The sequence below is a fragment of the Lutra lutra genome, chromosome 3 (genome assembly GCF_902655055.1).
Source record: "Lutra lutra chromosome 3, mLutLut1.2, whole genome shotgun sequence".
Lineage (NCBI taxonomy): Eukaryota > Metazoa > Chordata > Mammalia > Carnivora > Mustelidae > Lutra > Lutra lutra.
In genome coordinates, this window is record NC_062280.1 from 43,120,298 (window position 1) to 43,133,227 (window position 12,930).

Consider the following 12,930-nt stretch of genomic DNA (forward strand, 5'->3'; position numbering starts at 1 on the left):
AGGCCCCTTGGTGTTGCTGGATGGAGTGTATATCATGGTTTAGGAGACAGACCCAGACTTGGGATAGGAATGGGGTAGGAGGAACATGCGGGGAGGGGGGCGTCTCCACCATCCTTGGTATTTTCCTGGTCTGGGAAGTGGCACTCTGGGGCATTCTGACTGCACTGAAGTGAGTTGTGGTGTCTGACTTTGCTTTACGTCCTGTTTTACAGATGCCTTTGTGAATAGCCAGGAATGGACGTTAAGTCGATCTGTGCCGGAGCTCAAAGTGGTGAGTGGTTCTTCTGGCCTCTGGTTGTGGTTCCTGCCCTGCAGGAGGTGGGCCTCTGTAAGGGGTGGGAGGTGGCCTGCACGCACACCCAGGCCTGCATTCGAGAGGGCCCGGCTGTCCCTGGGGCTTTGACGTGGGGCATACCTGGGTGTATCCCTGGGAAGGACCAGGTGTAGCTGACAGTTTGGGACCAGAGCCCTGAGTATATCCAGGATGGCCTTGCCAGCCAGCCCACCAGCATGGCCCTGTTCATGCCAGGCAGGGTCCATCCGCCATTTTCTCTCTCATGTCTGTGCGCTTGTGTGAGAGAGAGAGAGAGTCACACATACACGCACAGATGTGTCTGGCTTTATCCTTTGCCAGGATGCCATGGAAGGTTTCTGTGATGAGCTGTCAAGCTTTGGAATTCATCATTTAAAAAACGTGACTGGTCACTTAGCATGTTACATAGTAATAACATAAAAGATTTTGTTTTTATTAAAAAGTTTAAATACTCTTCCAGTGAGATTATTTAAAGCTTCAAGTTGCCTTATATAAAAAATGACTTGGGTCTGTTGCAACCACACCCTTGAGCACATCTCCACTGCATGTCCGCTGGCTTAGGGTGGAAGGAAGGGACCAGTATGACTTTTAAGTAAGTGTGTTCTTTGTCATGATGTCAGTGGCATTTGGGAGAAGTGTGTATATGTGTATTTATATGCATATGTATGTACACACATTTACGTGTGTGTGTATTTATGTGTGCATCTCTGTGGGATGTATGTGCTTATAGGTATACGTGTGCTATGCATATATGTGTGCGTGTATATATTTATATGCAAAATGTGTATATTTGATGTGTGTTTACATGTATACGTGTGTATGTGTATATACATATCTGTGGTGTGTACATATGTGTGCCTACACATGTGTGCATTTATATGCATAAGTAGGTGTGTATTGTGTGTGCTTACATATATACGTGTATATATGCACATACATGTGTGTATATTTATGGTGTGTATGTCTGTAGGTGTGCTTGTATATGGTGTGGGTATGTGTGGTGCATACGTATATATATTTATGTGTGTATATGTGTATACTTCTGTGGTGTGTATACATGTGTGTATACTTGGGTGTGGTGTGCATACATGTGTGTACACATGTGTTTACATGTGTGCATCGATGTGGCATCTGTACATGTGTGTGCACACTTGTGTGTGGCGTGTGTGCATTGTGTGTATACATGTGTGTACATTGTGTGCATATTTGTATGTATACTTGTGTATGGCGTGTGTGTGTGTTTGGGCTGCTCCGGTGGCGCGCCCTGACCGTAGGACGCAGGCAGACAGGCCACCCTTGTTTCCTTCCGCCAGTGACTTGCACACAGGCCTGCTCAGTTCTCCCCAGCCCCCCGCCTATCTCTGTGCGTACACAGCCTTTCCCCTGCATGAGCCCCTTCTTCCGAGGTTCGTGTTGCTGTTAGCCTCTCTGACCTTTCTGCCAGTAGCCCTCCCTGCCCCCACCCCCAGCTGCAGCCTCTGGTGTTTTGTGGGTGACCCGGCGTAGGGGCCAGACTTCAGGTTTCTCACCTCTGAGAAGAGGAGGTGGAGCCACAAGGAACGTCCAGCTTTGAAGAGAATATATGTGACTTCGGTCACCAGAAAAAACATGTTTTTAAACCTAAGAAATAAAGGTTGACGTGGGAAGAGACTCTGGGATCTGCAGGTGTGGTCATCAGGCCCTCCTGTCCTGTCTGATGTGCCCATCCCGCTGCCCTCACTGCGTGTCTTGTCGGGGCCTCCTTCCTGTTTCTCCTCGCCCTTCCTGCCGGAACCCTGACCTTTCTCTACCAGAATCCTGACCTTTCCCTGCAGCATTGCTGGAGGCTCCGTTCCTCACAGGAGATATGGGGTCTTCTGGTCCTGTGCCCCTGCCCGAAGCCGGGGTTCTGCACGACTGGCCTCGAGACAGCCACTTCTCTCCTTCGTGTTTTGTGCTGTCCTGGCACAGGATTGATCCTGTCAGGTGGGCACCTTCAGGAAACGCCTGTTGAAAAGGGGTAATGAAGATGTGGTCCTTACACAATGAAATATTACTCAGCCATCAGAAGGGATGAATACCCAGCTTTTGCATCAACATGGATGGCCTGGAGGAGATTATGTTGAGTGAAATAAGTCAAGCAGAGGAAGTCAATTATCCTATGGTTTCACTTGTGCAGCATAAGAAATAGCATGAAGGACATTGGGAGAAGGAAGGGAAAAAGGAAGAGGGAGAAATCGGAGGGGGAGACGAAGCATGAGAGACTCTGAACTCTGGGAAACAAACTTGAGGGTTTCAGAGGGGAGGGTGATGGGTGAGTCTGGTGATGGGTATTAAGGAGAGCATGGATTGCAAGGAGCACTGGGTGTTATATGCAGACAATGAATCACGGAACACTACATCAAAAACTAATTACGTACTGTATGGTGTCATAATTTAAAAAAAAAAAAAGGATACGCCTGTTGAATGAATGCTACAGAGTTGGCAACACTGTTACTAGGAGCTTTGCGGGAAGATTTACTGGTTGCAGATACGGCCTCAAACTTAAACCGATGAGGCGCCTTTCTGCCCTGCAGTCAGAGCAGAACAGCGGGCACGGTGTTGTGATGAGGCCGTGGACCACGGCCACTGTGCACGGCGGGTTGTGATTGTGTCACAGGAGCATCTCACTTCTGCTGCCCGTGAGCCACGTCCTGCTGTTACCCCCATTTCAGGAGGAGGAAGTACCCTCAGCGTCCTGGGAACTCCCCCGCAAGCCGCAGTCAGGGAGCGGCAGAGCTGGGACTTGAACCTGTGCCTGGCGTTTCTGCGTCAGCACTGCTGGCGGAGCTTCCTGCGCCCAGGGAGCCTCCTCTGTCTCGCCGCCCAGGCCACCAGCTGCTGGCCCCACGCGGCCACCGAGCGCTTGAAGGGCAGCCAGTGCGGCCGAGGAGCTGAGTATTAAACTTTCATTTAAGTTTAATGAACTGAATTTGAACGAGCCCCAGGAGGCCAGGGGCTCCCCTTCTGACGGTATTCCATTCTGTGACGGTTGAGTATCCAACCCTGTGATTCAGACTCAAGCTTGGTAGTTTGTCGGGGGTTCCACCACCAGCCACATGTGCAGATCAGCCGTGACTGAGGGAGCTCACTACTGAACACTGGTCTTCTGCGGGTATTTCAGAAGCGTGTCGTTTCCTGGAGGAATGCTCAGAGGGGTGGGAGGTGAGTCCATGAAGAGGTGGAGTGGATTTGTGTTCTCCACACGTAACGGTCTTGAGGTTTGCACATGTGCTGAAGGGTCGGCCACGTCCCGTGGATGCGGAAACGTGGTTCCGCATTTGTGCAGAGGAAGCTGTGTGTAATGGCCCTGACCTGCGTGTGGATGGATGGACCCCCCGACCGCGGAAGGGTGGGCGGCTCTTCCTCCCTGGCTGCCCCAGCAGGTCCCCCTTCGGCGCCGAGGACTTCTCAGCTTCTGCAGAAAGTGCTCCTTTGTTCCGAGACAGCCTGTGAGCTGCCATTGTTTGACATCCCCCCCCCCGAGACAGGTGGCCCCTTAGGTCAGTGCCTTCGGAATCCCTGACTCTGTCGCAAATGCAGTGGGCACATGACATAATCCCAAGCCTCAAGTGGGCTCTTTATGTTTGCGATAAATCTTCTGGAATCTGTCAGAGGAGAAATCTCGGCGTTCGTGTTCTTTCAAGAGTGGTGGGACCATGCCTTATGTTTTCTGAAGGCATGCCGTGATGAGATCATCGGTGACCAGTGGCTCTTGGACGGGGACGCCCCTCTTGGGCGGCGGGTGCTCGGTGCTGGTGTCTGGGCCAGCAGAGCCACCCTCCACGTCCTGCCTGTAGGGGGAGCCTCGGGTCACAGCCCATGTGTGGGTTTTCACTGAGTTCACTGGGATTTTTACAGACAGCCTTGGCTTCCTTTTCAGCAGACTGCACACATAGCAGGTAAGTGGTGAGGTGAGGATGACAGGAAAAGCAGTGTGAAAGGAGAGGGCACTCCTTTCCCCCGTGTGGCATGAGAATGCGAGCAGGGGCCCTGACGCTTCTCGGCCTTACCCCAAGGACACGGCCTGCAATCCAGGGACGGTGACTGCCTCTGGCCACTGAATGTTGGCTGGCCCATATGTGATTTTCCCGACTCTGCTCCCACACATCCTCCCACGAAGCTGGTAGATGATGGACGGGCTGGTTCCATTCTCACCTTTTTTATACCCAGTAGCTCTCACAGGTCTCAGTGGAGCTTTACAGCCTAAAGAGCATTTCTGTGCCTTATTGTATTCCTCCTTCCAGCTGGCTGGTAGTTTCTGCCGGTCTTTGAGATTAGCATAAGGCCTGTGGGGCTGAATATAAGATGGTCTGTGAGGCGGCCGTGCAGACCTGAGCTCAGGCCTTCCCCGGCTACCACCAGGATTGACGGATTCTCTCTTCCTGAAGGCCCGCTTCTCCACAGAGCATCGGTGTGTGCGGAATGGACGCTGTCCAGGCAGATACACAGGCCAAGCAGTGCTGGAGTCTGAGCATTTTCCTCCTTGGGAAAGAGATGCTCTAATCTTAATTAAAAATTTAATTCTGTGGCATACTGGTTTGGATTTTCTCAGCATGAAGCTGACAAACAGCAGGTGCCCTGGAGCAAAAGAATAATTAATAGGTAGAAACTCAGATTATAGAGGCCACAGGTAGAAGGAAGACATGAGTCCCCACGGGAAGGGAGATGGCTTTATTTAGGATCTGTCCATGTCGCCTGGCGTTGTGCTTCTGCAGCAAAGCCCCTCTGTTTGTACTTGTGCTTGGTCATTCACACGTTGGCTCGTTAGTGCGCCCAGGGCTGGTGGGAGGCTGTTCTTGCTGGGGTGACACTGGGACCCAGAGACAAGGTGACCCTGCCCCTGCCCATTGAGACTCGTCAGCATCGCTGGTCAGACCCATACAGCGATACTGGTAAGATAAAGGTCAGGAGACAGCATCGTGAGGAGGGCACGAAGCGGGGTTTGAGGAGAGGTGCCCAGTTGAGACTGTGTGTTAGGAAGTCTTCTCAGAGGAGGTGGCATCTGAACTGCTTGCTGACCCGTGAGCAGGAGCAGCATTTCAGGAAGTAATGGACGTGAGAAGGTCCAGGTGTCTGGAGACAGCAAGTCCTCTCAGGACGAGGCAGTTTCCAGGAGTCTCTTTGGTACTCTAGCGGTGAGGAGGGGAGTCTGTATGCAGAGAGGCCAGCTAACATCTGCCCTTGTGATCCAGTGGACAGCAGACCTGCCCCAGGAGTACTCCCAGGGAGTACGAGGAAGGTACTCCTGGGTACAGGGGCTCCATGGCCAGGAAGGGTGAGAATCTGGGATGACTTCCATGTTTCTGGTTTGAGAGGCAGGGTGGGGTGTGGCCACAGAGATGGATGAACAAACTGGGGGGAGTGATGAAGTCTGGGCGTGCTGGGGTCTGAGTACCAGCAGAGATGGTGTGGGGTGCATGTGGAGAACTTAATGGTTCTCCTGGTGGCGGCTAGAGGAGATTTGGGATCAGTAGCTTACTGGGGGTAGGAGGAACGTGGCCAGGCACACTGGGGACCAAGCATCTCGAAGAAACTAGGAGATCTGCAAGGATCTTGTGTGGGCCAAGAGGAAGTTCAGGGAGGAAGCCCAGGGCAGAAAGTCTGAAGAAAGCACAGCTCACCTCCAGCTTCTGGCGGTGGGCTGGGTCAGGAGCAAGAGAAAGGCCAGTGCTCCGAGAAACATAGTCCTTGCTGACCTCAGGGGCAGTGTCCTTGCAGCCCTTGGCTCAACACTTGAGATCTTAGGGGTCGAGGACAGGCCTGGGACGGCACGAGCGTGGCTGAGAGCCTGGCTCTCTGCTGGGAAGGGGACCTGGCTCTCACAGGAGGGGACTTGCGTCCAGAGGCAGGGCTCTTGTTTTGTTTGGGCATCTTGAATGCAGAGAGGAGAGTTCTGGTGGGGAAGGGAAAGGTAAATATACAGAAGGGGGTTCTCGCTGGGCCGCTTGCAGAGGAGGTGGAGAGAGTGAGGTCCCCGGCATAGGCGAAGGAAGGTTTTCAAGGGTCCCCCTCTGGGAGGGTCTGGCCGCCTTCAGGTCCATGTGTCAGGGCTGTGGTAAGAGCTTTTCCCGAAGAAAGCTCTGCACAGGCGACACTGCCCGCTGGGAGTAAGACGCGGCTGGTTCTGGCTGGAGCCTTGGTCCTCCTCGCTCTGGATGGGCATTTTAACCCAGTCCAGACACCTTTGCCGCCTCCACTGCGGGGCCCCTCCCTGCCCTGTATCCTGGTCCCGCCCCCCGGACCCGTGCTCCAGAGAAGCAGGCTTCCCCCTTTCCTCCCCGCCCTGCTCCCAGCCCCTGCAGCCCCCATGGTTCTTCCTCCATGTGGCTCTTTTTGTTGATCTCTCTCTGGGCTCTGGGACCAATGCCATAGTCCTGGTGGAATATACCAGAACACCCTTCTCATTCCCATATGAGTCCAGACTGCGCCGGGGCCCATGGAACCCCATGGACCTCGCTCAGGATGGTGAAGGTGTGTGGTCAGTGTTGATGGGCTGACCCGCTGTGCGCACTGCCGGTGGTGCCGCTGCCCACAGTGCCAGCACGACCACAACCAGTGTGTGCTCAGACGGCGCTGACGCGCTCAGAGCCTGCGAGACCGGTGAGGATAGGAGGCAGGGAGCTGGGCTCAAGAACCCCTTTGACTTCAGGAGAGTTTGACGAGCCAGGTTTGGTACTTCCTGCCGATGCTTGGGTGTCATCAGGCTTTGACTTACTGTACATGCTCACCTCTCTCTGTTTGCAGATTGACGAGTAGAGTGATGGAATGATAATGAATGGTCGTCCGATTCTGTGTTTCAGGGCATCGTGGGTAATTTGGCCAGCGGCAAGTCGGCCCTGGTGCACCGGTATCTGACCGGCACGTACGTCCAGGAGGAGTCTCCCGAAGGTATGCTGTCTGCCAGGCTGTCTCAAGCTCCAGAGCGTTTAGTTTATTAGATTTTCCTGTAGCATACTCTGAATCGTGACGATGATGCATCATCACATGTCGAAAAAAAGTAAAATGCCAAGCAGTAAAGATCCTTAGGTATGTTGTTTCTTCCGTAGTGTTTTTAGCTAACCGATTATACTTACTTTGGCATTTAGAATGGTAGAGTAGAGTCTTGAAATGCTGTTGAATTTATTTCTTACGTAATAGTCCTGGCGTTTCAAATGTCAGTCCGGTGTTGCCCCCTTTAAATACTGCTCGGACATTCCTCTGATCTGGGTATTGAGTTTATCCGTAACTTGTATGTACTGTTACCTGGTCCTGGATCAGAGCCTCTCACATGACCACCACATGTTTGAGTACATCCCCCCGTATATTGTATTATGAACATGTAAGAATCATTTTGCATGAGAATAAGAGATTTCTTTTGCCATTAGGCTTTTGCTTCTTCAGTTAACATATTCATATTTTATTTTTTGCTTTAAGTGAAATTATGGTAGCGGCAGGAAGCCACGCAGTCCCTGTGTCTTTAATCAATGTAGAGTTCACAGGCGGCTTTCTGAATGATATTTTCTCTCCATGTAACCTTTTACAATCCAACTCTGAGACACTGAATTTCTGGTTCCTTCTTTTTCTTACTGGCTGTTCCATTCTTTGCAGATATGGATGCAGGTAACTATACGTTTCCTTCATGGCAGCGCTTGTCTTGTTTGAAGAGAGAGGACAGGCTCGACTTCGCACTGTAGTGTTCCCTCCCTCCTCGTTCTGTGTGCCATTGATTCTGTTTCATTTTATCCTTTTGTTTAAGTTACACATTTCACCCTGTTTTGTCCCTTAGATGTGTTCTTAGCAGCAGTCCTGAATAGCTTCTCATGTTCCCTGTAACACCTGTTCTAGTATTTAACTCTTGTCCTGGAGACCGTGTAACCATTCCGAAGAGCACGGAAGGCTGGCGTCCTGGGGCTCTCTAGGGGCTCGGCCGTCATTCTGCAGGGTCTTGCAACCCTGTCCTCAAAGCCTCATGTGGTCACCTCAGGGAAAGGTCCACTTTTTCGTTATCCACATGGACATGAGAGTGTAGGGAGTTCAGACGCACAGGTTTCTAGCTGGGAGTTGAAGAGAAGCCCGCGTATCTGATGGACGGAGAATGTATACAGATGCTAGGAAAAGTACCATCTGGACAGGGTTTGGGGGAGAGAAGGTCCTGGGTCTTTCTGACGTCTTCCCTGGGACCTGTGCCTGGGCTGTGCTGGTGTTGCGTCTGTTCCTTGGTGTCTGAGCGTGGGTTTTAGCCATAGTCCTTTGTATTCCACTGAGGGGGCCTGAGCTCTTTTCTTGGGCTTTCTGCATCTTTGTTGGGGTTAGGGATTGTTGATGAGGCCAGCTGTTGAGGGACGGGCTAACCTGACCTCCCATGATCGCCTCGTGTAGTGAATCTGCACGCATTCTCGGGGGTCTGGGCCCCTGGTTTTCTGCCAGTGCTTGGGCTCTTCCTGAGTTCAGTTTGGCATCCAGTGTAGTCAGCGTGGGAGCCCCCGAGTCACGGACGCTGGTTCTTCCCCACGCGGTGCTGTGTTGTTGTTATATGGCTTTTGCTATTTTCCCATGTGCTGTTTTTGGTCTGTTCCATCACATTTGGGGCTGTGGTTTCTTTTCAAGGGACCCTTATATTTTGATGAGCATGAAGGCATTTTTCTTGAATGTTCATACTTCAGATAAAAATTATACTTAGAGGGATGACTCAAACGGTGGTCTCTGATGAACCCCCCTTCTTTGATTGTTTAACACATTTTACTCTATTGAAATTTCATGGCAGTGCATACAGTTTTAAAAATACCCCATTTTATAGGGTAGAAGCATGCATGAGCACACCAAAGGACATCCCTTTCCTCATCTGCAAAGTCTCATTCCCCACAGTGGGGTTTGTGCCCAAGGTGTCCTGGATCAGGGGAAAGACCATCCATGATCCTTTCTCTCTACTTCCAGGGACAGGCCACCTGCCTGTCCTCTCATGTGTGACTCAGGTCAGGGTAGGGCCCCCAGGTGTGCCTGAGTGGACGTGCATCGGGGCCTCTGGGTGCAGAAGGAACTGTGGGCAGGTGCTGCTGTGCGTTTGGGAACCCCATCCCCCCTCCCCTGCAATCTTTGCTTCCCAGGGGCTGTCCACTCCTGCCTTCCTGGAACCAGGCAGGTGGCCACGTCCTTGCCTTGTGGGGAGGCTGGGGTGCTGACTCCCACTTCCTGTCCCCTGGCCTGGGCGAGTCTCGTAGCAGCAGGAGAATCAGTTTGTTTCAGAAAGGGCGTGAATGACGGAAGCCTCGCTTTCTCACTGGCCACACTGGAGTTCTTTCTGGAACTGGAACTCTGCCAGGGACCCTGCAGCTGGAAAGTGATCTTGGTTGTTGTCGAATGTGAATGACATTGACGTATTAAATTATGCTTACTTCATTGAGAAGCCTTCCACCCAGAATGTTCTGGATTTGGAGTATAGCAAATCTCCGCCCAGGTTTGTGTGCCATGCAGGCGGCACGAGAAGCTGATCACAGCTCAGCCCCACCTGCGAGTACTCGCAGAGACAGAGGGTCGGGTTAGGGGCAGCAAGCTGAGGACGGATGTCTCCAGTGCCACCCTGGGGGGAGGGCACATCCCACAAGCTGTGCAGCCCTTCACTTCTTCTAACTCATCCTCCTTCCCTCCTGCAGCTGTTGGAGTGACCGGCTGCCCCCGGCCGTGCGTGGCAGTGACTTCAGGCACCAGCTTGCTGCTGCTGGTGGCCATGAAATCGGCCAGTATGCATGGCTCGCTGGAGCTCTCCTGTCCTCTCAGGGTTGTTTCTTGATTTCCTTAGCATGCAAATGTCCCTAGCGCCACTCTGACCCACCGCCGTGCGACCTTCACATTGCTGGCCTTTTTCGGTGGGGACAGCTTTCTCTTTGCAGGAGAGTTTCTTCTGCAGAAACCGGTGCGGGATGACCTGGAATTTTGGCCAAATATTCTTTTTATCAGATGGGCTGTAGCTGGGTCTCCGAGGAGAACAGCTGCTGTGTTTGAAATGGCTGATAGGTTCTCACGAATAGTCCTGTAGCAGAGGGTTGACAAACACGATTTCAGTGATTTTAAGGGTGCAGTTTAAATGAGGGATGGATTTAAATATTATGTGTGTTTTTTAATGAGTAAATGAGCAATGCAAAAGTGGGTAACTCAGAGGGGAGCCAGTGATTCCGTCCAAGTCATCTGAGGAATGAAATTTCTGTGTAAATACCCATTCAGTTGTGTGTGTGTGCATGCGTGTCAGAGTTCTAGGGCTGTCATAGCAAGTGACCACAGACAGCATGCTGTCGCCATGCTGGAGACCTGAAACCCGACAGGACGGTGTTGACCAGTGCATTCCTCTTGGAGGCTCTGACCACCGGTCTGTTCTGAGCCTCTGTCCTCACGCGGTGTTCTTCCAGTGTCCTTGTGTCCGTGTCCAGTGGCACTCTTCTCACGGGGCCGGTGGTCCCTGGATCTAGGGCCCACCCTGCTCTCGTCTGACCTCATCTTTGTCACCTCTGTAAAGACCCTGTTTCCAGATGAGGTCACATTATGGGTGTTAGGGGCGAGGACCCAAGCTTCTCTGTCACGGGAGGGAATCCCCCCACCAGCGCTGCTCCGTGTGTGATGCACAGCTGGTTTTGAAGCAGAAGCTGCACCTAGCATGGTTGTCTGCTCCCTGCGGGGGGTTGGGGGGGACCGTGAGCCGCTCTGCTGTTGCTGGAGGTGCTCACTGCTGGTGTCCTAGAGCTCTGCAGAGAGGAGATGAGCTTGCCTGTGACCTTCACACCTTTGATGGGGATTTCACAGCTGTCACTCAGTCTGTAAGGAGAAGCAGAGCAATCCGTGCCCCGTTAATGGAGCTCATTAGAATTGTGAACGATGTCGGCCATGTTGTCTGAGTGTCCACCTCACGTGCATGTTTCACGTTCACCGTGCACCCTCCCACCCCCCACCAACTGCAGACCCCCGGGACCGCCTCTTGGGTTTTTACTCTCTCCCCCTCAAAATCAAGAAAAAGAGAAAAGAAAGGAAACACAGCTGTCCAGTCTCCGCAGGAACATGTTGGACACCTGCCCTGAGCCGTGGTGCCCCTTGAGGACTGGGAGGTGGTGGACTATGGTGTTGTCGAGAGACTTCGAGCTTTAGAACGGGGTCAGTGCCCCGAGACTCTGTCTCTGTGACATCCCTGTGTTCTTCCTCTTCTCTCTCCTGCCGTGGGCCTTGCTGAACTGTGCAGAGAGCTCGGGCGGAAGGATCTGGAGCCTGGAGGAGCTCACACCGGGTAGCCGCCATGGTGGTAGTGCAGGGCAAGGGCCCAGGGGCTCCCCAGGATGAGACTCCACTGTCCCGTGGATTGAGGGGAAGATTTTACAGTCAGTGGAGGAGAGCTTAAGAATGTCCACAGACCTTTTCTCCTGTGATTATAAAACTAACTGCTCTTAGCTAATTTTCCAAGGAACTGTGGGAACAAAACGGGGAGAAAGGTGCCAGGCTGCCCCGTTCCTGGCCGCCGCTGTCCCATGTGGGTGGAGAGTTCTGTTTTCTCGGCTCCTGGAAGGAGCAAGGGCCTGCTGGCAGTGAGGTCCCTGCAGGCTGGCTATCCCTCCCCTGGTCTTGCTGTCGGCACCGCCAGCAGCTGTTTCCCAGCAGATACGTCTGTCTTGGGGTGGGAGGTGGTTCTCAGGAGCACATGGGTCTGAAATATTTTTTTTAATGAATGTTTGCTTAGTTGCTTAGAAACAAACCGTGTGGTAAACACTTAGCCATATTTTTTGGGACACATGAAGCGCACTTGAGCTGTCAGCCCCTGAAACCCTTTCCAAATCAAATAAACTTAAAAAAATTTTGTCAGCTACCACTGCTGAACAGATGTTAGGGCTTACTTCTAAACACGTCCTCTTGTGCTGTTTAAAGTCCCAATGAAAAAAAATCTGTAAACTCTAATAAAAGTTGAGTAGTTTTGAAATCCAGCCTTTTAAGTGTTTTAACACAATTTTGCCATGTTACTTGTAACTGAGTGGTTATGAGTACATGATAATTTTTTAATGAGGATTATCTGTAAACCTTGAGTTTACAAACAGCCTGCTGGTAGTTTGGTTTAAAAGATCAGGCACAAGTCCGGTCTTTTTCACGTTCTCAAATCCTTTCAAATCCGCCTCTGGCCATGGAAACATCACTAACCTCTCGCTTCCTTCCCCCTGCTCTTCACTCTGTCCTCTCATACGTAAGCCACGTAGAGGGCCAGGTGATACTGCCCAGAATAGGGGAGGGATCCTGAAATTATCCCTAGAGCCACAAAGAAACCATGAAAAAGCACGTTCTAATTGTTTTGAACAAGGACAAGAAGGCTGTAAAGTAAGAATGAGGAGGTCGTCATGTTTTTGGCATTGACAGAGCTGGCAGGACAAAATGTGTTTTTGAGTTGGTTGTTTGGAACTCAGAACACATCTTCCCATGTTGTTACAATTAGGTCAACAAGAAACTGAGGGCGTACTGAGAGCCGGGTACCTTCCAGAAAAGAGAAGAACCTTCTGTTGAGATAACTCTAGTTCAAGGCTGTGATTCACACCTGGCCGAAGGAGACTCTGTGAACGCTCGGAGGAGGGCTTGCTGGCTTCTGCCAGGAAGAGCGC

General features: G+C 51.8%; 1 protein-coding gene across 11 annotated transcripts in view; it reads left to right on the forward strand.

Moving 5' to 3' along the window:
- Positions 1–12,930, forward strand: part of AGAP1 (ArfGAP with GTPase domain, ankyrin repeat and PH domain 1) — a 520,173-nt gene that overhangs the window by 172,350 nt on the left and 334,893 nt on the right. For 7 of the 11 annotated variants that reach the window (XM_047721458.1, XM_047721462.1, XM_047721456.1 and 4 more), the window contains 3 exons: positions 213–271; positions 7,135–7,222; positions 7,922–7,933. In XM_047721458.1, coding sequence (XP_047577414.1) covers positions 213–271; positions 7,135–7,222; positions 7,922–7,933 — 159 coding nt within the window. The remainder of the gene's footprint in view (positions 1–212; positions 272–7,134; positions 7,223–7,921; positions 7,934–12,930) is intronic. The other 4 variants (XM_047721459.1, XM_047721460.1, XM_047721461.1 and 1 more) reach the window with 1 other exon arrangement.